Source organism: Adiantum capillus-veneris, chromosome 3, assembly GCF_014529385.1.
Source record: "Adiantum capillus-veneris isolate H3 chromosome 3, ASM1452938v2, whole genome shotgun sequence".
Lineage (NCBI taxonomy): Eukaryota > Viridiplantae > Streptophyta > Polypodiopsida > Polypodiales > Pteridaceae > Adiantum > Adiantum capillus-veneris.
This window is the reverse complement of record NC_140933.1, coordinates 99,881,522-99,905,397: the sequence shown is the minus strand read 5'-3', so window position 1 is coordinate 99,905,397 and position 23,876 is coordinate 99,881,522. Positions and strand designations below refer to the sequence as shown.

Genomic DNA, 23,876 nt, shown 5'->3' with positions numbered 1-23,876 from the left:
CATTGAAATATGAGGGATTTGTTTATCTTAATTGTTCAATTTTTTGCATATTTAATATGCTTCTTGTTGTTACTAAGTAAATATTTTCGATTTTGTATGCTTGATTACAAGAATCTATGGTTCTTTTGTCGATGTTCACAACTTCTTCTTTATAATGGATTCTCCTTTTGGTGATGCGTGCGTTTCCAAGAAAAAAAGAATAGGTCAACAATCTACTCTTTCTAATCAATCTTCAACTGATACAATTGGTTCAAGTTGTACAACTTCACTCACTCCCTCGTGTAGTAAACATGCTCCCATCAACCCTCACTTTTAAGCACCTAGGGTACGTGTGTCAAGATTCTGGAAGATAGCTGCTTCCACCTCCTCCCGCTTTTGGAAGTGGTGCTTCTCGGAAACATTGTTAGCTGCTCATCAATTTCTAGAACAAGATGGAAGGTATTGATGAGACTTTATCGATGGTACCTTTAGACAGAGCCATTGTTCTCCCTATAGGTATATTTATTGAATTCAAAGATTCCATGCTTACCAGGAAATGAGTAAGTGGAACTAAAATTTTTTCAATTACGTTTGAAGTTTGTGTTATGAAAAACAAGTACTAGTTTCATGTGTATGTCAAATAGAGTTGCATGCTACTTGTTTTAGAGAAAACAAGTCCTCTACAATTGCATTTTGGAAGACAAGTACACTTGTATTCTAGAATACAAATGTAATGCAAACTAAAGTGCAAGTACCAAGAACTTTTATTCTAAAGCGCCAGTGTGGATCACATGTCATTTAGAAATAAATCAATTAGCTTATGAATTTTATAGGACAAGTGCTACACTTGATCTTTACTTTCTGGTTGTTGCAAAGATTTTTCAAAATGACATTTGAAGTTGAGTACAAATTTTTGAAACACAATTATCTTTGCATTTCTTGTCACTCTTCTTATTCTTGACTAATTTTTGCTAGACATTTCATCCATATTTTGTTGTGTTTCAAGATAATCTCTACAACATGAAAGGTGGTTCCAAAGGTGATTCAAGTTTTAAAGATTCAGATGAAAGTGGAGACAGTGATTACAATGACACAAATGGTGGTAGAGATGTTAAAGAGATTCATGAAATAGTTGAACATGAAGAAGGAGAGTCTCTTTCCTATGGTCCTGGTGCCCTTAGTTCTGCTCATGACTCTGATTTCAACAATGTTTGTGAGAGGACCAAAAGGTTTAACATGATTGATGAGAGACTTCTCATCTTTCTTATTGATAGAATTGATCACCCACCACTTGACCCAGTTACTCAGACGATCCCTTTGGAAGTTCGTTCCATAATTCTTGCTCATGTAAGTAATCTAAAATTATAGATGAAAGAAAAACCAACCACCAATGTTTTTCTATTGCTTGTTCATCTTGATCCGAAGACTTGTCCAGATAAAGCATCCCTTGTTAAGTCAAAAATTGAGAGTTACAGGTACTTTGTTCTTGGTGGAACACACTCTCTTGTTGCCAAGAAAGTGCTTTGTGCAGAGTATCCATTTGTTGAGAGCTACAAGACAGTTTTAGCATGGTTTATGCAGGTCTTTCTTATGAGGATGCTAAAACTTTGGTATGGGATCATAATGTAGATTCAAAAATGTGACTTTCCATGTCATTTATTCAGAAAGTAGGTTATTTTCATAATGAGTGGGTCAATCATTTAAGTCAAGGTAAAAATTGAGATGAAGCTTTCAAAGTCAGCCTCTATGAACAAGTAGGACTTGCAACAAAGAAGTTGAAGAAGGGTGACAAGGGTGCCAAGCATTCAGGGATATGATAACTTTTCTCGATTGGATTTTTTTGATGGTGATCTTTGAGAGCATCAAGAAGGCATTTTCAAGCTTTGGGAAGAGGGGAAAATTAAGGGCCAAAGAGTGAAGCTTCCTACTACAGCACAAAGATTAAAAGGTGGTAGTGAAAAAGCCTTAAAACTTACTCTTTGGCGTTTGCTGCAAGGAATCTGAGAGAACATATCATTCTTCCAATTCTTGCACGAGTCAAAGGAGGTGCATTGTCCCTTGATGAGATGTCTAAAGAGTTTGAAAAGTAAGTAAAATTCTTTGCTACATTGTTCTTTTGTTATGTGTCTAAATTATTTTTTCTTTTCTCCAGGCAAAAGATATTTTTTACATGTAACACATCATGATTGAAAATCTTAATTGTAAAGATTGGACCAAGGTGCAAATTCATCATCCAACTACAAGTCACTACTCTGTATTTTGGAGCTTTTTATTTTTCTTTTTAAAAATGCAATAAGTGTTTGATTTTTTAAGTATTTTCCATGTTCGAAATACAATTCATTCACTCGTGTTTAAGTTTGAAACAATCATCTTGTGTTCACATTTAGAATACAAACATCGTGTTCTCAAATTTTTAAACAACTATGTAATATGTTGAAAGTATTGCAGAATACATAGTGTTTTATTATTTTTTATCTGTTACAGAATTGTACTTCATGAGCTCCAATGAAGAGCATTCCTCAAGATTTTGAACAACATTTAGGACGAGCTAGAGCTCCTAATGGCCTCAAAGCACCTCATTCTGTAAATGATGATGTTAAATATGATCTTAGTGCCTATAAGAAGGTCATAGAAGCTTTCAAACAAGTCACAATCACTCAATCTTGGGTGTTGTTAATATTCTTTCATGCTCATGATCAAATTTCTATTGCTGAAAAGACTTTTACAGATAACTCCATAACCCATCAATTATGCATTTGGTAAGTCAGATGGCTCATAATTTTTTAACATTCTTTGTTTTTTGCATGATGATGACGTAGTTTTGTCTTTTTGATAAGACAAAACCTAACATAAAAGGCTATCAATTGGATAGGTTGTCCTTTTTTGTAGAGTCTACTACCATGGGATTTTTTTCTCCCTCTGGTCTTAGTTGTAGAGGTAGCTTCAATTTTTTTACAAAACCAAATCGCACAAATATTTTTGATAGACCAGGGGTGTGCAAAAAACTTTCAGATCTTCTAGTGATTCTATTAAGATCATGAATTTGTATCAAAAGCCACAATTATTGATGATAAATTTTATTGATCTTTTCTCAATGAAAGGAGAATGGATCTTAGATCTTTTTGCAAGAACATATACTACTCAATTTTGAAATTTATAAATTGACGATATTTGTTTTGATAAAGGTATGCTAAGTTTTGTATATTTGTTGATATAAGGACAACTACAGTGAGTGCTTTGAAGAAATGACAAAATGTTGTTGCCGTTGAGATGGATCCTTTACAAGTAAGATTCATCTAGCAATTTGTTAGTGCACTCAAGGAGTTTCCAGATGAATTACAAGAAGCTGGTATGAGAAACATGGCAACACATCTAAGGGTTGTGGATGCATCAGGCAAACCACAACCTCCCTTTGGACCAGACGAAGCAATGTAGTTTGTTGATTTGGAACCTTATGAGGAGCCAAATGTGGTGGATACAGAAGATGAAAGCAATCATGGTGGTGATGGTGGTGGTGAAGATTATTCTCCTCCAACTAATCATGAAGAGGATGAGGAAGACAAAGAGTAAGAAAAAGAGTTTCCAATCAACCCATAGATGTTTGGTCTTAATTTAGTTTTAGACCAAGTTTTGATTTTTTTTTGTGAAGAACTAGAAAATAGATTGCCTATATTTATTGTAATGATTTCTCTTCACTTTTAGAAAAAATTTAGTTTTTGTGCTAGTTTAAATATCTCTCGCATTAACAGTTAGGAGGTTTCTTGACACAAGTTGTCTTCAAGATAATCAATCATTCTTTCCTAAATCAACTAGCCTTAACACAAATAATTCTTTTCTAATTTACAAACAAGTGTATGTTGGTTTCTTGGAAGATGCCTTTCATTTTTTAGTCAATTTCACATTTTCTAATTTCTTACCCGCTCTTTTACGCATGCAATGTTATTACTTAGAGAAGAACTTGAATTACTCAAAATTTAAATTATAATGAAGATCGACCTAGGATTGGTTGGGCATTTGTTGTAGTCTTGGGACCTGAATGCTTTCATTTGTAGGCCTACCACTAGGGCCGGTCTCATGGTCGTATGATGCTCTAGCCCTTTTGGGAACATTGCAATTGAGGGTTTGCTTGGGTCCTCTTTGGTGCCCTGATTTCTATCCTTATAAAAAGGATGCCTATTTATAAGGTAAATCATAAAAATCCGGATTCTTATCATTCTATAATGTATTTCTATTTCTTCGCATAATTGCTTAGATCCTGGAGTAGTTTAGGTATTTTCTTCAAATTGTACTAAAAAACAGATTGCCTAGGGAATTGTCTGAATAACTTTCATAACTTCCATATTGGTGTTTTCTTCAAATTGTACTTGAAAACGGTAGATTCTTAGTATAAGGTTTTTCTAATTACTCATATAGCTAAGAAATTTTTATCCTACATTCATTTTTGGTATTCAAGGCCTCTTCTAATTATTTTAAATTTTTGCACCTTTTTTCTAGTTTTTTGTTCTTTATCAAGCCTAAATTTTGCTTATTTTTGGCTTAATATTTATTAGATTCATTATCTCCTAAAGATTCAATTTCCTCAACTTTCTATAAATGGTTATACCACCATTCATTTTTCTATAAACTTTTAGCCAAAATTTCTATTTGTCCTTGTTAAATTTTAGCTTAAAATAGGATTTTTGATCTATTATAGTTATTTATACTATTAACTAATGATGGTATAATTATCTTGACTTTATAACGATGTTTCTTAACTCTAATAATTATCTTGTAATTATCTAAGTTGATTCACTAGTTTCCTCCTTTAATTTATAGCTAAAATCAAAAAATTCTAGCTTAAGTAAATAGCTAAACTAAATTTCTAGTCATTAAATATTTATCCTTGCTTACTAATGATGTTTACTAATTTTGATAATTATCTAAGTTAATTAACTAGTTTTCTTCTTTCATTTGTAGTTAAAATGAGACAATTTAAGCTTAATTAAATAGCTAAATAATTTTTATTAATGACATAATTATTTCAACTAGCTAATGATGTTTCCTAGCTCTGATAATTACCTTATAATTATCTAAGCTAACTAATTAATTTCCATCTTTAATTTATAGTAAAAATCAATTAATTTTAGCTTAATTAAATATCTTAACTAATTTTGTGTTAATGAGTTAATTATCCCAACTTTGTAATGATACTTCCTAGCTCTGAGAATTACTTTTAATTATTTGAGCTAATTAACTAATTTCTCCCATTAAATTATAGCTAAAACCAGCTAATTTTAGTTTAATTAAAAGATAAATTAATTTTCTATTAATGAGCTAACTATCTTGGCTATCTACTGATGTTGTCTAACTTTGATAATTACCTTGTAATTATTTAAGTTAGTAAGTTAATTTCTCCCTTTAATTTATAGCTAAAATCAATTAATTTTAGCTTAATTAAATAGACAAAATAATTTACTATTAATGATCCAATTATTTTAGCTAGCTACTGATGTTTTCTTTGATATTTACCTTGTAGTTATCCAAGTTAGTTAGCTAATTTTTCCTTTTAATTTTCAACTCAAATTTATCAATTTTAGCTTACTTCAATTGATAAACTAATTTTTTGTTAATGAGATAATTATCCCGACTAGCTAATGATGTTTTCTAATTTTGATAATTACCTTGTAATTATCCAAGTTATTTAACTAATTTTTCTCTTTAATTTACATATTAAATCAGTTAATTTTAGCCTAGATAAATATATCTAAACTAATTTTTTTGTTCATAACCTAATTATCTTGATTCGTTAATGATGTTTTCTAGCTTTGATAACTACCTTGTAATTATCCAAGTTAGTTAACTAATTTCTTCCTTTAAGTTACATCTAAAATCAATTACGTCTAGCTTAAATAGATAAACTATTTTTTTATTAATCAAATAGTTATCTCGTGTTCCTAAGAATGTTTTCTAACTTTGATAATTATCTTGTGATTTATTAAGTTTCTCATTAGTTTTACAACTAAAAACAATTAGATTTTGTTTATTTAACTACAATTGATCAAAAAATTATGATATAATCTTTTTAGCTTTCTAATAGTATAATCAAGCTTTGATAATTATCTTAGAGTTAACTAAGCTTGCTAAATATAATTTCCATTAGTCAAGGCCAAAATTAATCAATTTCAGTTCTAATTAGGATTAATAATTAAGTAGATTATTAATCTTAATTAAGGTTAAGTAATCAACAATTTAATAATGTATAAGAGAGTGATGAATAGTAGAGGATGGTCCAATCTTTTCTAATTGATAGATTAATTAGAAAATTTAGATCTAAATTGATATACTTGAGATTAGCATTAATTACCTCACCTAATCACTTAAAGTTTTTCTCTCTTAGTAATTTATGTGAAATCTCTCTCTCGCACGAGAGATTGGTGGCTAGGACTGCGAGTTTGTTTCAGTTTATGAAGCATAGGGTCCTATTTATAGCTTTTTTGGCACTCATAAGCTCTCACAGGCTGAAGCTGGCAATTTCTTGCAGCTCAAGACGACACCCTCTGCTGCTAAATCAATATCTGGCAGGTCAGTAATGGCCTTCCCTAGCATTTGCCTGCTTGCTAATCTTTTGTGCTATTTTTTGCTATTTTGATAAAATTTGAGAAAATATATAAGGGTTATAATGAAAGTCTCAAGCTTTAATGATTACTAAAAACCATCCAGCTATTTTTGCAATCTAAAGGGGCAATGAATCTTCCAGAGAGGATAGCGGTGTCAATTTTTACCCGAATTTAGTTCTGAGAGTTCCTAGCTATAGATTTTTCGTGCGTAAGATTTTTAAGATACCAATTTTAACTGATTTTGAGATAGTGGTTTACGAGTGTGTACGTCCAATGCTCTCCATTAAAGCTTAGGGTTCATTTCTCTAATGTTGAAAAAGTGGAAGCCTTACAATTGTCATAAATTGACCTTCCTTGATAAAGCCATGTTGGTGGGGGGTGATAGCTTTATCCAAGAGAGGATATAGCCTAAGGGCGAGTGCTTTAGCAATGATTTTGTATGCTACCATCGTCATTGTGATGGGTCGCCAAGGTTTCACATGAGAGCAACAAACAAGCTTTGTGATAGGTTTTATGGAACCTCTTTTCGTGCTTTTGTCTAGCACCTTTTCTATAAGATCTTTGTTTTCCAATCGCATAATGGGGGTCTTCAAATCCACTACGAACTCTTTGACGCATTCGGTTGTGATGTCGTCCCATCCTAGAGACTTCTCCTTACCATAGTGAGCCTTCATCTTTGGTAAAGGCTTTCTCTAGTAGGTTATTCTTTGATAAAGGCATTCTCCAATAGATAGTGTTGATAAGTGTGCCTCACATCATCCACTTCTTTGCATCATGCTTCTAGTTTCCTAAATATTTGGGTTAAAATTGTACTTGAATTCTAGCTCCATGGAGACTTTTTTGGTATTTTAGAAAACTCTTTGTTGAGGCAAATTATCTATTGGGTGAGTCTTGTGTGATCTAGTACGTTTTCCATATTAAGAGCCATTAAAATCTAGTACCATATCTCTACCATAACCACTTTTGGGATTGGAGTTATGATATCTTCTTGACTCTTTGATCATCTCCTAACTTTACTATTTCTCTTGTCCTATTCAACACTTTCTACAGCCTCTTTCAGTAAGTTAACATGCAATGTGAAATTCAAGGAAACCGTTGCTTTACAAGTCAAAAAACTAGATGGTTGGTAATTTATGTGCTACAAGAAGGCCTACAAATTAGAGAATACAATTTTTGAATTTGAAGGGATCCATGAAAGTATAATGGAACATGTGAGGTGCAGATACATCATGGGTGAGTATAATTACTTTTAATGAATATAGCAAAATAATATATCAAAGAAGCATTTGGAGTATATTTTACATGACAATCATTTTTTCCATATGTATGATGTCTTTGATGGAGATGTGGCTTGTAATCTTGATAGAACAAAATACATATTCAACATGTGCGTGTGATGCACATCTTGCTCCAATCCATTCCCTAAAATGCTATCTCAATCTTGCAATGCATTCACATGACGGGGAACTTGTCATGAGATACTACTACTTGGTATCCCTTGGTGAATGTGGGAATAGGAAAGCAATGGTATTTCTCATAGAGCTCCAAAGAAGTCCACTTTATCTTGCCCATGATGAGGTGGTGAATATATAGTGATATGGTCATTCTTGCAAAATCTCCTCCTTTGCAAGCATGGGGGCCAACTCCAAATGCCACGAAGGAGAAGGGTGGTGGTCCTTCCTTTTGCACCGTGTCAAGCTCAAACCTTGATGGATCAAATTTGCTTGAGTCTTTGAAATATTCATCATTTTCATGTGTAGAGGACACTGGAAAAAACATCTGCAAACAGGTTTTCTTAGTTTGGGAAAAGTGCTTTATAAAATTAATCTCTATGCATACACACCCATCCATGTGAAAACTCACTCACCTCAAAGAGAGTACCTTGGATATTTATGTATGCCCATGACTTAGAAAGTTGGGATTATATCTAAAAGTTTTTTTTTTAATTATAGAATTATCCACAAAGGGTTTTTAAATAAACATGCAAAAATTGTAAGTTTCCTTGAGAAACAAGGGTAATTTTATTACCTTACAGCATGTAGGTAGAGGGATGTTTCTAATACCCTTTGACCACTCATAATGTATCCAAACCATATAGGTCCACCTCAAAATGTTTAAGTGTAGCATGTGAGTTCACTCGAAGGGGTTTTTTGTATTTCAAACAGTTACAGATCTACAAGAGGCATATAAAAATGGAAAATCAAAAAAAAGCTACCCGTTTACGAAGGAAGAGAGGTCTTTTTAAGTTCATGGTGAAGTCAATGTGTAGAGGAATTCTATAAATACCTCTTGAATGCATGTGTTGTAGGCATTTTTGAAAGGTGAACTCGCGTTTAAAACACAATAAATCACTAAAAATGTCAGGAATCTTTGAAGTTGGCTAACCCTTTGGTCAACCTTGTTCAAGGGTACAACTTGCCATCTTGTACTAGTGCACTATAAATACTACTCACCAATGATGGGAATGGATTCAAGCAGAAAGTAGCTTGCAAGTATTTTCTTGAGTCTTGTTGTTTATGCAAGGTCTCTGGTTATTTTTTCCAAGATTGTTCAATAAAATATCCTCCAAACGAGGAAGCTCCTTCCCTTGTTCCTCAACCCATGACTAATGCCCCCCCTCTTGCAAACAAGGTTGAGCTGACTAAAAAGGAGCCCATGGCTCGACGTTAGATTACAAAAAATAGAAGAACTAAAGTGATCAATAAATACAATCCTTAGAAAAGTAAAGCTTCAAATACATTTTCTCCATTGGCCACACTCTAGGATGGGGAAGATTCTAAGGAATCAAACATAGGTGAGTTGAATCTTGATGCAAGCCACCCTCATTGAAGAACAAATGAATGTGGCTTCTCTTGAAGCCAACATGGTCAGATTGGAAGCTCACATTAACCACATGGATAGAGAGACCATGTTGGACCTCAACAAGGAGAACATGTTAGTAGGTCCTCCTCCAAAGATGGTGGTTCAACAATTGGCCTCTCCCATCCCAATGAATGTGGTCAAGGATAACAAGAGAATACATGACAAAGCATCTCAAACTCCTCCAAGGACTACTAACAAAGGGGGAAAGATAAAAGAATTATTAGATGGAGATTGTGACATGGAATATTGAGGGTATCATTGACCCTCACAAAGAGCCAATGGTAGATGCTTGGATCAAAATATATAAAGTCAACATCATCATGCTCCCAAAAGTGGTGTACATACCCAAATACTCAAGATAGATTGTCCACCATACCAAAAGCACCAATGGGTTTTTTCTAAACGAGGGACTCAACGGAATCAATCATAGGCTTCCAAGCCTATTGGCAATGTACCCCAACTAAAGGCTCCAAGTAGTGTGCTATATCCTTACTTGCTCCTCTAGTTGGAACACTAGTATCTATTATGTGAGGGATTTTGTCCAAGAGACAACCCTTCATTGGTAGGCAATGTCAAGTCTTTCAAAGCAATCTATTATAGCAAAGGCTTTCAAGTGGTTGAAACCATAGAGGAAAGCTTTCTTCACAAGGGCAACATCATATCGGGAAACAAAGAGACTGGCTAGGAAACTCTCAAAGCTAGTTACAACTTTGAGGCATGGCCCAAGAGGTAAACTACACGTGTCATAACAAAAACAATGGATATATAGCTAAGAAGGTTAGATTCGATAGATCATACAACTTAGTGAACCTAGCTACCATTTTTAATATGATAAAAGCCAAGCCAAGTTTACTAGCTATTCGTTAGATCCACTATAAGACTTTCAAAACGTTCATTGTGGCGCTTTTCCGCATTTTAGACATAGACAGAGAGAGAGAGAGAGAGAGAGAGAGAGAGAGAGAGAGAGAGAGAGAGAGATGGGGTGGCCAAAGAGGAGAGAGGAGAGCGAGTAGGATATTTTTTGTAGATTAAATATTACCACATATATTACCATGCCTGTTACCATACACATTACCACACTTATTACCGTGTATACTACCTTGTAAATTTCAAAAAGAAACAGAGAAAGATATGTCATGTTTCTTGCAACATACCTTGATCTTCTATTCCTACCGCCATCACATTTGCAACGTTATTCTCTCTCTCCCTCTCTCAAAGCTCTCTCTCTCTCTCTCTCTCTCTCTCTCTCTCTCACACACACACACACACACACACACACACAACAACAACAACAACAACAACAACAAATCTTTGGTGGAATGCTCCATCACTTGGAGAGGAGAGGGCGGATGGCAAGAGGGCTCTACACAAGAGGACCACAAGAAGACTCAACCACTAGAGGAACATATAAGGTAAACTGCTTCCCCCCTTCCCCTTGTCTTAAACATGAAAAATAGAAAAAATGATAAGATACAATATGATAAATTGTACATTAAAAAAAGAAAAAAAGGTTTTAGAGAGAGATTAGAGAGAAGAATAATTACAGTTTAGTGTATGTTAAATATAGACAAAAAGAGAGATGAAAGAAAAGAAAGAGGAAAAAAGAGATTATAGGGAGATAAAGTGTTAAAATAGTGTAGATTAGATTTGAGAAAGGAGAAGAGAGAGAAAGAAAGATTATAGAGAGGAAAAGAGGGATAAAGGGTGTAGAGATAAAGTAGGTAAAGAGTTTAGAGAGAGAGAGAGAGAGAGAAACAAGGATAGAGGGTGTAAAGAGATTGTGTAGAGAGAGAGAGAGAGAGAGAGAGAGTATGTGGAGGCAGTCAACAGCAGCAAGCTGCAGAAAGGAGGGAGCTTTCCTCAACCAAAGCGCTTCAATCTGTGGTGAAGAAATTGGACCAATTTAAAGGTAAAGATGTAACAAAGTATCTTTGTGGGTATGTAAAGGAGATGGAGCTTCATCGAGTGCCCGAAGCAGAGATGGTGCAAAGTTTTGAACTTGTTGTGGTTCCCGAGATCAGAGAGCATGTAAGGGGAATTAGAAATGAGCATGGGGCAACTTGGGAAGCATTCAAATTAGCCTTGAAGGAAGAGTATTTCATGGAGGACTCCGAAAGGGTAACAAAGAGAACTTTCTTAGAGTGGGTAGTTCGGCCAAAAGAGGGGCTCTCGCCTACCGAACTGCTAAGGGAATTCGAACGCCGTTATGATCAACTTTCAATAACTGAAAAGGCTACCCTAAACCAGGAGAAGACAGAGCTCTTTTTGCAGGCAGCAGGTAAAGAGATTCAAGAGAAGTTAGAGCTACAAGAGATTCAAGAGAAGTTAGAGCTACTACTTGAGGATAAGGATGCAGAACAGGGTTTGAAGACTGATTGGAATGAGGTCAAAGACGCCATTTCACTGCTAGCTAAGCGACAACGACGAAGAGATAAGATGATAGTCAACCCTACTCAATCCCCAAGTGTTCCCGAGAGTCCTATAAATCATGTGATTGTGGTTCCAAAGAGTGACAAATCCATCCTAGATGATATTGTCAAAGGAATGCAAGAGCTCAAGTTAAAGCTTACAAGGCTAGAAGAAAAGGGGCAACCATCAGGACAATCTACAGGGCAAAGGCCTCAAAACAGAGAAGGATTTGTAAATAGATGCATATGGTGCGATAGTACTGACCATGGAAGGAGGGATTGTGAAAGTTTTAAAGGCGCTTCGACAAAGGAGTTTGTTTTCTTTAAAGATGGAAAAATTCACTTAAGTGAAACAGGTAAGCTCTTGGGAACAAACTTTGGCAAAGGTGGGATGAAGAAACTAGTTGAGGACATGGCTACTAGCCATGCCATCTCAATGGTTCAGGCAGCCGCCTATGGGTTGAAGGTGGATCCTATTAGAAGAAAAGGATCAATCAAGTTTGGAGAAGAGGAATCTAATGGCATTGGAGAGCTATGGCCATGCGCTATAGAGTCTGCTATGAAGGGTAAAATGACTACAGAGGTTTTACATGAAGCTAGAGATTGCATTCGACTTGAAATAGGTTGGAATGACCCTGTGGACTCTTTGTCAGTGCATGCATATATTGCCAAATATCAAGAAAATGAGGCCATTGTTGAAGAGAAACGTAGGCGCGAGAATGGGGATGAAGGGCCTTCAAAGCGGGCAACGAGGAGTGGAGGTAGAAATGACACAGTGCCTCCTAGATCACCTTCTCCGCAATAGATGCATGTCCCCGAAGTGCCTATGCAAGAGGCCTCTAAAGACAAGAAGAAGGATGCAACAAAATCCAAAGCAAAGGGTCAGGCCTACAAACTCCAATCCGATATAGAGGCAGCAACGGATCTCAAAAAGGTTTTGGAAGAGAGGATTCTAAACAGTAAGGTGGAATTTACCTTGGGTGAGGTCCATGGTACAGCAAGGCGGGAATTCCACGAAGAAATAATTGATATCATAAAGAGGAAGCGGCAGTCTCTTACTGAATCTATCCATGTACAAGGTGAAGAAGAGACTTTAAATGCACAAGGTGTACAGGTCTATGGCAAACAAGGTGATGAAACTATTGTTGGATGCTACAAATCTAGGGGAGGAGTAAAACACGTTCGCTTCTTGGATGATGATGATGAAGCGGAGACCACTCACAAGAGCTACTACTTGAATAGTCATTGGGCAAGAGCAACTACTCAGACGTTGGTAAAAGTGGGAGACTTAGAAGAGCCATACATTGCGTTGATAGATCATGGGTCAAAAATTAACCTCATGTCAAAGAGTCTTTATCAAAAGGAAAAATGGCCAATTGATATAAATCATGGATGGATGATTCGTGCAGCAAACAACTCATCAGGGGAGCTGTACGGAGCTTGTCCAAATGTAAAGGTGACTATTGGGGATGTGAAAGATGACCAAAATTTCTTTGTACAGGAGATGTCTACATATCCTCTTATCCTTGGGCAGCCATACATCACTGCTACTCGCATGGAAACCAAGGTGATGGATGATGAGTCAGCTTATGCAAGAATAAGGAGCAGGGATGGAAAGCGTGCAGTACAATTCCTTACTGTTTGTGTAGACCATGAAAGGAATCGTGAAAGTCTTAGAGAGCAACCCTTGCCAAAGACGAACAAAGAATTCAAGGACTACAGGGATATGAGGGGTTTTGGCCATGTACCATTGTAGAGCGGGATTGCAGTGGTACAAGAAGAGAAAGGTTCTCGCATGATGTATATGCAAAGGAAAAATTTTCTACAGGTTTTGTAGGATTATCAGACTATGGATCTATTGCTTTTACAGAGTGTGAGGACTTAAAGCGAGGTGAACGCCAACATGTAAATAGTGTACAAAGACGTTTGAAGATGAATGGTTTGCTAGAAGATGAAGAATGCATTGCAGGTGTGTTTGATGAGTGTTCTTTTGTGGATACTATGCAAGATTTGGAGTCTTTAGTGGATTGCAATTTGCATATGGGAAGTGAGGTCATGAAAGTATGCTCAATAGAAATGTACAAGGCCATTGAGGATTTCAAAAATGCTCAAGGTGTTGATGTACGAGTGGAGACTAAGTATAAGTCCGTGGCAAAGAAAGTGAAACCAGTGGCATTACCTCTACCAAAAGATTGCACAAATAAGATGGAGCAAGCTTCTTTGCAACCTAGCCTTCGTAATCCAAGCAAGATTGGAGACAAGTTCACAAAGGATTCTTTGAAAGAGTTAAAGGTTGGTTGCGAGGATAGTTTGACAAAAGCTGAAAAGATATGCTTTGAAGACATGCTTGCCAAACACGGAAAATCTTTTGCATTTGAGATAGGGTGTGTTGATCCATCCATTGTTGCTCCTATGGTGATCTTCACTATCCCTCATGTACCTTGGAACTTGAGACCTATTCCTGTTCCAAAGGCTCATTTGCCAAAACTCATTGGGTTGCTTAATGAAAAGATCAAGATGGGTATCTTGGAGCCTTCTTGTGCTCCATATTCAAACAGGTGGTTCACTGTTCCGAAGAAAAATGGTTCTTTACGCTTTATTCAGGATATGCAACCTGTAAATAAGGTGACAATCATAAATGTGGGTATATGGCCAATTGTCGATGAGTTTGCAGAGGCATTTCCAGGAAGGGCAATATATTCTATGGGAGATTTGTACTCAGGGTATGATCAGTTCCAACTAGCAATGGAAAGCAGGGACCTGACTACCATGAGGACACCCTTGGGTTTAGTAAGGATGTGCACCTTACTTCAAGGGGCAACGAATTCAGTTGCACACATGATGAATGGTATGAACAAAGTCCTACGTGACTTCATACCTCAAACTACAATGCCTTTCCTTGATGATGTGCCAATCAAAGGATGTGATGTAAGTGATAAAGATGTGGCTCTAGACTCGAGGGGGTGCCGAAAGTATGTGGCAACCCATATCAATGATTGTGATAATATCTTGTCAAGGTTGGAAGAGGTGAACCTTACCTTGTCTGGCCAAAAGTCAGTGTTTAGCGTGAGCGAAGTTCTTATTGTGGGACATATGTGTGGGCCATATGGTAGAAGGCCTTGTCCTGCAAAGATTGATGTAATCCAGAGAATGAAAGAGAAATGTATAAATGTCACTGAGGTTCGAAGGTTCTTGGGTGCATGCGTGTTTTATGTTATCTGGATTCCGCATTATGCACATGTAGCAGAGCCTTTGTATCAACCTTTGAGAAAGAACCAAAAGTTTCAATGGGAAGAAGTGCATACACATGCCATGAGGAAATTAAAGAAGTTGTTGCTTATGTCTCCAACTTTGAGGAAAGAAAACTATGAATGTGGAAGATATGTAATTGTGACAGTGGATACTAGCCCCACACGAATTGGATGAGCGATTGGGCAAGATGATAATGATGGCAAGCGATATGTGGTGAGGTTTGGAGCAAAAGTCCTAACTGCTCGTCAACGCAACTATCCACAGGTAAAAAGAGAGTTATGGGGAGTAGTCACAGCTTTGAAATGTGACAAAGAGTATTTGATAGGAGCAAATGTAATAGTGGAGACTGATTGTCTACCCCTTCTTGGAATGATAACAAGTTGCTCAACTCCTGACACTACTATGTTGAGATGGATTGCCTACATAAAGTCCTTGAATCCAGAATTTAAGCATATTTCAGGGAAAGATAATCCAGTTGCAGATATGCTTTCAAGAGCAAGGTATGAAAAAGTAGAAGACATGGTTGTCGAGGGCAATGATGTAGGCACACACTTCTATAGTATCTCTCATGCCAAGGGTGATCATGTTTGCCTGTCAAATGCACTTGAGTCATTTACAAAGGAGCTATATCAAGGTGACTGGTTGCTCATTGGACGCTATATGAGCACTTTGACAAGGCAAGAAGGGTGGACTGATCAAGAGTTCAAAAGAATACGGAGAAAGGCCTATGGATACTTTTTGAAAGATAGGTACTTATGAAGCGTCCAAAACAAAGAAATGGAACTCCAATGAGAGTCATGAATGATAAGGACGCTCAAAATGAGCTTATGAAAAATTTTCATGAGTCTTTATGCTAGACATAGAGGTGTATGAGCCACCTTCACTAAAATGAAAGAGAGGTATTGGTGGAAAGGTATGTATAAAGATGTATCTCACTTTGTGGAGTCCTGTGAAACCTGTCAAATGTATTCAAATGTACGTCATCGTGATGGGTTGCACCCTACTTACCCATTGGCCATGCATTACAAGTGGGTAGTAGATCTGGTTACGATGCCATTGGGCTTATGGAAAATGAGATACATAGTGCTTGCATGAGAAGACTTAACCAACCAAGTTGAAGGTCGTGCTCTAAGAACAAAAAGCACAGAAGGGGTATGTAAGTTCCTCTTGGATGATGTAATTAGCCGTTATGGTTGTGTTGGGAAAATAACAGCGGACAGGGATGAGTTGGATGCTGACAAAGCAAGGGAGTTTTTCTCTAGGTTGGGCATTAAACTTGCTCTCACTACTGCATATAATCCTGAGGGAAATGGAAAATCAGAGCGTGGGCATCCTCCTATCATTAAAGCTTTGGGTAAGGCCTGCAAAGGTAAAATGGGAGAGTGGCCTAGGTTATTGCCTTATGCTTTATGGGTTGATCGTACAACTCATAGCTCGGTTATTGGTTATATGCCTTTTGAGTTGATGTATGGTCAGAAACCTATAATGCCAATTGAGGATGTAATTCCCACATGGAATGTATTACCTTGGGAAGATGGAATGACTAGGGAAGACCTTCTTGCTTTGCGCATACAACAGTTAGAAAGAAGGCCCCAAGATATTGAGATTGCAATAGCACGATTGAAAGATGCAAGGTTAAAGAATAAGGACAGATTTGATAAGAGGCATAGGCTCAGACCTAAAGCTAGTGAGGAAGGTGATTGGGTGTTGGTGTATGACAGCAGTCTTGACAACCAACATTCAACAATAAGAAAGCTTTCAAAGAGATGGTTTGGTCCTTATGTGGTTCAGCATATACATGGGAATGCAACTTATACCTTGCATAAATCAGATGGGACAAAAATGAAGATTCCCATTGCAGGGAAAAGAATCAAGTTATTCAAAAGAAGAGGTGATACAGATCCCTTTGATTCACAGGAAGGTCAAAATGAAGGATCTGATGAAAATGGTATGGATGTGGATGAAGAACAACAGGATGATGCGTTAGATTTTGTGGCAAGCGATGATGAAATCGACATGTATGTTGACTTAAATGAAGACTGAACCTGCAAAAGATATTTGTGGCACATGCCGGAGGATGTGCAGGTTTAGAGGGGGTGGATGTCGTGCCATGGCACACTCATAATGTGAAATTAAATTATCTACCTCACTCTTAATGTTTATGATGTGTGGGACCAAATGCTACAATGTACATAGTGTGATATATGAGAAAATGAATGTCACGGTTGCAGTCGTGTACATACCTTGTCAGGCAGGCGAGGCCCTACACGTGGTGCCATGGAATGCTTTTTCACATAAATATATGCCTAATTTGATTTAGGAATGTACAAATGTCAAGTGTTTTGAAGTGGCACGCTCGTTTTGCCTAGAAAGTTCAATGCGGGCAATCTCGGCCAAAAATAGCAGGTTTCGTGCGCTGGCGTGAAAGACGTGTCCAAAGTGCTTACCAAGTGGGAAAATGAGGTTCAACATGAAATTTGAGCCCAATGGGATTTTCCCACAATTTTAGGGATTTTTCCCATCTCGTTTGGGCTTTTAACGGGCAAAAAGTGACATATTTGGACTAGAAATGGCCTAAAAATGGTCAAAAATAGCCTAAAAATGCTCAAAATAGCTCAAAATGCCACATCAACGACGTTGGCGTTGTTGCTCAAGTTGTGTGTGAATTTTTAGAGCCAAGAATGAGCTCATTTGGGACACATGAGCAAGGAGATACAGCCATTCCTTTACAGGGTGCTAGTGCAGTCCCGTGCTGCTTCCACTACATGGTTGAGGCTCTGAGGCCTCCAATTAGGGTTTCCCCTCCTCAAATAACTACTTGGGCTTCTCGAATGAAGTACTGAAGCTTCCATTAAATGGTCACGACGAAGAATCGAAGCGTAAATTCAGGGTTTTTAACAGGTCGAATGATCACTGCATTTGTGCAATTGGGAGCGAGGCTACACCTAATCTTCACACACACAAGAGTTTTGAGTTAGTATTGGTTCTTTTTCAATGTGGAGATTTCATGGCTGGAGTTTTGTTCTTTTTTAGTGTGTTTTTGGCTTCAAATCGTATAAGCCATGCTTGATTTTGCTACGAATCCTCACAGTCAGAGGCCTGACGCTTTCCTAGTCGCACTAGGCACTTCTTGACAACGTGCTATATGCAAACTTTACATAGTGGACTCCTCGAGAAGCAGTCACATGTGTTCAAAATTTGCATGTGCAGCAATAACAATGACAAAGGACCAAACATGCTGCCTACATGTTGCCTTGCAAGCATGTATTGGCTACAAGGAGAAAATCTTCTTGTATGACACAATTAGCATAGACATGGCAATGGGAATGCTACAAAGTGTTAAATACGATGCTTATTTTAAAGGGTTTAGGTCTGCTCCTAGAATTGGAATTAACAATCTTGCACAGAGGTTCTTAATTCAACCATCAACTGCATCAGCTACCAAATCACTAGTTGATTTGACTTACTCTTCAATGTCCAAGATGAGTATGCAAAACCCGTGAGATGAATAAAGCTCCCTTGTGAGAGAAGAGTATTAAGAGGAAGCAACCAATATTTGTTTGATGTGAATTATGTGCTTGAAGAAGACAAGCCATAGACCGAATGACTTTATGCAGGTCAACAATAAAGATGCTCATCATCTGGGCCATCCAAATTGGATGGCCCATATGAGCATCTTTACTTATGAAAAGTCATATAGAGACAATATACGCGGTAATATAGGAGGTAATATACACGATAATACATGCAATAATATCTGCGGTAATAGGAGCGGATAAATAGGCACGCTTATTACCAAAGTATATTGTTGTTAAACCACTACCGCGTCCTTTGTCGTTGTTATTGTTGCACACCCAATTCTCTTTCTAGTTTCCTTTGCTAATTTATGGCAATGCTAGCGATTCTAGAGGTCCTCTTTTAGTGATCATTATCCATTGTGCTTTACTCTAGAGGCAAAGTTACTAAGGCTAAAACCACATTCGCTTCATATCGACAATCATTATTTGCAATGCCAGAGATACATAACTAAATAGTAATTGAGATATGGAAAAAAGTCCTCATCACATGTAATAGCCCATCTAGAGCTTGGTCATAGGCCCTAGACGTTCACCATGTAAAATTTTCCTATATCACGTACGTTCGCCAAAATAGATTAAAAGTACTCTTTATAGGCCTTATATACACATGTTTCTATAAGTTTACAAGAATATAAAATCCCTTGTGTTGAACTCACGTGCTATATTACATATACTTTAGTTAACTCCCCGAGGTCACAGGCTATCCAAGGTACCCAATCTTTCCTCATACAGGCTAGGAAAGGTATCATTGAAACAATGACAGAGAAGGGAAAAAATGTTCAAAGAATTGTCTTAACCAAGGAAATCCAAACACAGATCGGGTGACCTTCAAACTAAGGTCATAGCAAAAGAACAGCTCTCCCTTTAACACAGCCAATTGTTTTTAAAGGTAGTGGTGGGTAGGTAAGATGGACAAGCCAATCGAAGAAATGTTTCAGACACTCAAGAGGATAAATGAAAGGGAAACACTACCTCTTTTTAATTTCACACATTAGCACCAACAATCAAGAGGATAACCTTCATTATGCAGGAAAACATTATTCAATCCAAGGAAAGTGTTGATTGAGGAGGAAAAAAAAGGCGTAAGACCATCTAGGTACCGAGAGCTGAAGTGATCTAAGCTTCAAACCCTCTTGGTAAGAACTACCTATAGAAGAAACTGTGGACCTTCTCTCTATATTTTGGAATAAAGCCCGTTCGAAGTTTTTATGGATTATGAAGGTGCTTATCGAGCTGGTAGTCTTTATATCTCTTTTAAGGATGAAGAGTTGTGTCTAGGTCAAATCAAAGTCTTGAGAAAAAAGTGTCATTCTCCATAAAGCAACCCTAGGATGTGAAGCTTTTTAGGATGAAGAGCAAGGTGAAGGGATTGTTGAAGGCAACTTAGCACATTTGGAAGAATGGACCCGAAAGATTGTTCAAGGGGTGATTGGAAGAATCCAAGGGCAAGCCTTTTTGGACACTTTCCAAAGGAAGCACTACCTTCCTTGGGTGTGATGGCTTTTGGCTATGCTATGACTTCTTGTCCCCATTGGATGGAATTTTTAGCATGAAAGTATGATCAGAATATGGTGGCTGCTGGTTATTCATCCCAATCATATTCCCAATTTTTAACCGGTGCAAAAAGAAAATCCTTGGGCTCAATCAATGTATATTAATCTCTTTTTAATTAAGTCAACGCGCTTATGATTTTAAAAACCCTAAGGATTCCTCTCTCTCTCTCTCTCTCTCTCTCCTTCCATTCTTTCCTTTAATTTAATCTCTTTGTCCCATGGTAAGCTTTGCTCACTAAGATTTCTATTAAAACAAATGGTCAGCCCACCTACCCTCTCATATGGGCCTTAGAGTCATAGTAACCTCTCATATTTTTAATCTTGAGTTCTCAAGGAAAACTATAATGCTCAAATTTTAAACTTGAAAAGTTAAGGTTCAATGAAATTACACCCTAGATTTTTATGATTCAACTATAGATTTCACAGTCCAAAGTGTATAACATGGGGATATGCGAGCACAACTCACGGTCTCCTTTGCACATACAAACATACAAATATACATACACAGAATGGTCATCTTTGGTGTAGGAGTTGTACCTTCCATCCCTTGGGGATCACGTATCCATTGTACTTGAGTTCTTTTTGTGCTTCTTTCATACCACCAAAGCTCGCGGACCTTAAACGCAGAGTTTCAAGGAGCACAGCCCATGTGTACTTCATGTTACTAATATCCATCCAATTGAGAGCCTCCCCTGGTTGTTTTTCGGATGCAATGGCTTCATGCTCTGCAAGAAGGAAATGTGAAATAGATTAGAGGTAATTTATACCTTTCACTTGTATATCACAAGAAGATTTAGAATTTTTCTCATGTAGGAAAACTAAGTCTTTTCTAGTGTTTTTCATACAATGCATAACATCATGAGCTTCTGCTCGAGAGACACCGCACACCTAGCTAGGTACGATTGGGGGCAGGGGACCACCGGCCCCCACACCGGGCCGGCGGTCCCCTGCCCCCAATCATACCTAGGTAGGTATGTGGTGCCTCCCTCCCAGAAGCTCATGATGTTGAGGTAAGTCACAATGTGGGAAATATTGTGAGAATTTGTCCAAAACTTCTTGTGTATATTTGATGGAGTTAATTGTTTACAGTAATAAATACATAGATACATACATATGCATGCACATGTGCGTTTGTTGCAATGCTCGAATTTTAGGTTTTTAAAAAAAGGGAAAATTATCAAAATACCCCTCTAATTTGTGGAAATTCCAAATATATCCCTCAAATTTCAAAAATTCCCAAAATACCCTTGTATCTATTTTCGTTGGATCTTCAAGATTTTCTAATCTTTGTTCTTGTTTGAGAATTGAGCTTGGTTTTTGAGTGCTTAGCATGTGAGTTTTTTCAAATTACCTCCCAAAAAAAAGGCAATTATGTCTAAAAATAATGAAGGAATTCATCTCCAAAGCCTACATAGCCAACTCAAATTTCAGTTTTAGCATCCTGTATGGTAGACAATCACCCTTCTTATGAAAAGCTACAAATTTTTTTGTTTTTCGAGAAATTTACTCTCACAACCAAGGGTATTTCGGGAATTTTGGAAAATTTCAAGGGCATTTTGGGAATTTATGACAAATTATAGGGGTACTTTAGGAATTTTTGAAATTTGAGGGGTATTTTGGGAATTTCCACAAATTAGAGGGGTATTTTGGTATTTTTCCCTAAAAAAAAAAACCAAGTAAGCGATTGCATTAATTAGAGAGACAAAAAGTTAGGAAGGGGTATTGGAGGTTGTTGCATTAAATTTCTGCAGGTTTCGGTAAACTATTCGACCAAAAGTACCTGAAGAAACGTACAAGACACCAGGGGAAGGAGGGGAAGAGGGCGAAAACAAGAAGCTGAACAAAACACAGAGGAAATGGACTAGCCAATGAAGCTACATTACCTTGGACGAGACGGTTGAGGCAGGAGGGGTTTTGTTCGAGAAATTTGAGAGCAAAAGTGAGGGCCGTGGCGGAGGTGTCATGGCCTGCAAAGAGCAGAAAGAGGGTGACGTCGCGGAGTTCTTCGGGAGTGAGAGAGCTCCCGTTTTCATCGCGAGCCAGAATCATCTGCGATAGCAAGTCCTCGTATTGGCTGTTAGCATTCTGCTCATGTTGCAGCTGCCGCCTTCTTTGTTGGATAACCTCATCGATCTGACGCCGGAGCACGTCCCGGGCTCGCCTTGCCTTGTTGAAGGTGGTGCCCGGCACGTCCAGCGGGACTGCCACCAGGCCGGATATCCAAGTCCGGAAATGGGCCTCCATATGACCTACCAGACCCTCGTCCTCCGTTCCAGCCAGCAAGCTACAGGCCAACCGGAAGACGTGCGTCTTCACTGTGCCCGCTATGGACAGCTGTGCTTCATCCGACCAGCTTGCCTCAAAGTGCTTCCGGGTCATGCGATCCGCCCTGCTCATCACTTTCTGTAGAGCCCCTGGGCCGAGGCACGCGCTCATGATCTGCCTCTGCCTCTTGTGCTGCGCACCGTGCACCGCCGCCGGCACATTTTTGCCCAGCAGCTCCAAAGTGGAGGCCGGCCACGAGTTCAGCAAATCCCGCCTGCTCTCTGCACTTGCCACAAATCGATTGCCCGCCACCCCCTGCACCACCACCGTGGAGTTCAGAAACAGGCTCGTCTTAAACGTCTGTGACCCGAACCTGGCCGTCCGCTCGTTCACAAATCTGCCCGGCCCGCCAGCCTGTCGAAGCGACGAGATGAAGTGCAGGGTTTCCTCTATCAGAAGAAAGCCCAGCGAGCCTGGCGGAAGCTCCCTGCTCCTCAAGATTACTGGGGCGAGATGAATTTTCATCCATGCGAACACATGCATTAGCATGGGCCTCAGTATGAACAAAGCTAGCACGCAGCCAAGAGCAGTACCCGCAACATTCTGAAGAGTCGCTCTTGAGGCAAACACAGAAGCCGTCATTGAGCTCAGACCAACATTCAACTCCGTGACTGGTTTTCATGCAGGCCCGGCCCTGGTGTGGGTGTACCCGTGCCCCCTTAGGCCCCTGTCACACTGGGGCGCCTGTCCTTCGTGAGCTGGATGGCCTTGATCACAAAATAAGCATAAACACCTCAAGTTACAAGTAGTTACAACACAAAAGCATAATTTAGATTCGTAGACAATGCATATATTTATCAAAGCAAACTAATCTGTGAAGTAGCATAAATTTTAAAAGCTTCATAATACCTGGCAATAAAGTGAGTCCCAAAGATCACAAAGAGAGACGGTGACTTCTTGCAATCTTTTTGTGAAGTAATAAAGTTACAAAAACCTTGTACTGTTTGGCAATCCACAACTTTAGAACCACTGAAAAACCAAAAAGCAAATTTCATATGCAGATAAACCTTGACGATGCCAAATAAGGGCAAAAACAAGACCTTGATTGTGCCAAATAAAGCCCAAAAAATGCGTTCAAACTTCAATACCTCTCAGCTCTGTCTACAGTCTTAATAGATTCTGGCGAGTAGGCTACAGCTCTGTCTGATGTATTCACTATTGGGGCACCTTAGCTCTTGAAAAGCCTGGGCGCAGCCTGTAGACAATGCAAACAAAAGCGGATTTAGGCTCTACAAACAAGAGGAAACAAGGGCAGTAGGGGTGCACACTGCCTTGAGGGGACTCGAGGGGAGCTTCACACATTGCCTTATAGGGCTCGAGAGT

General features: G+C 38.2%; 1 protein-coding gene across 1 annotated transcript; it reads right to left on the bottom strand.

Annotated features, from left to right (window-relative positions):
* Window positions 1–7,809: 7,809 nt before the first annotated feature.
* Window positions 7,810–23,269, bottom strand: LOC147461387 (cytochrome P450 716B2-like). The gene is made up of 3 exons (XM_086508956.1): window positions 22,112–23,269; window positions 20,766–20,953; window positions 7,810–8,354 (listed from the first exon to the last, which is right to left on the bottom strand). The coding sequence occupies exons 1-3, from the start codon at window positions 23,133–23,135 to the stop codon at window positions 8,028–8,030; spliced, it is 1,539 nt and encodes a 512-aa protein (XP_086365082.1). The 5' UTR covers window positions 23,136–23,269; the 3' UTR covers window positions 7,810–8,027.
* Window positions 23,270–23,876: the final 607 nt, after the last annotated feature.

Coding starts and splice junctions, on each gene's coding strand:
- LOC147461387 (XM_086508956.1), bottom strand. CDS start 23,135: ATGACGGCTTCTGTGTTTGCCTCAAGAGCGACTCTTCAGAATGTTGCG. Junction 20,954..22,111: donor CCTCAACCGTCTCGTCCAAG/GTAATGTAGCTT, acceptor TCCTTCTTGCAG/AGCATGAAGCCATTGCATCC. Junction 8,355..20,765: donor TGATCCCCAAGGGATGGAAG/GTACAACTCCTA, acceptor ACCTGTTTGCAG/ATGTTTTTTCCAGTGTCCTC.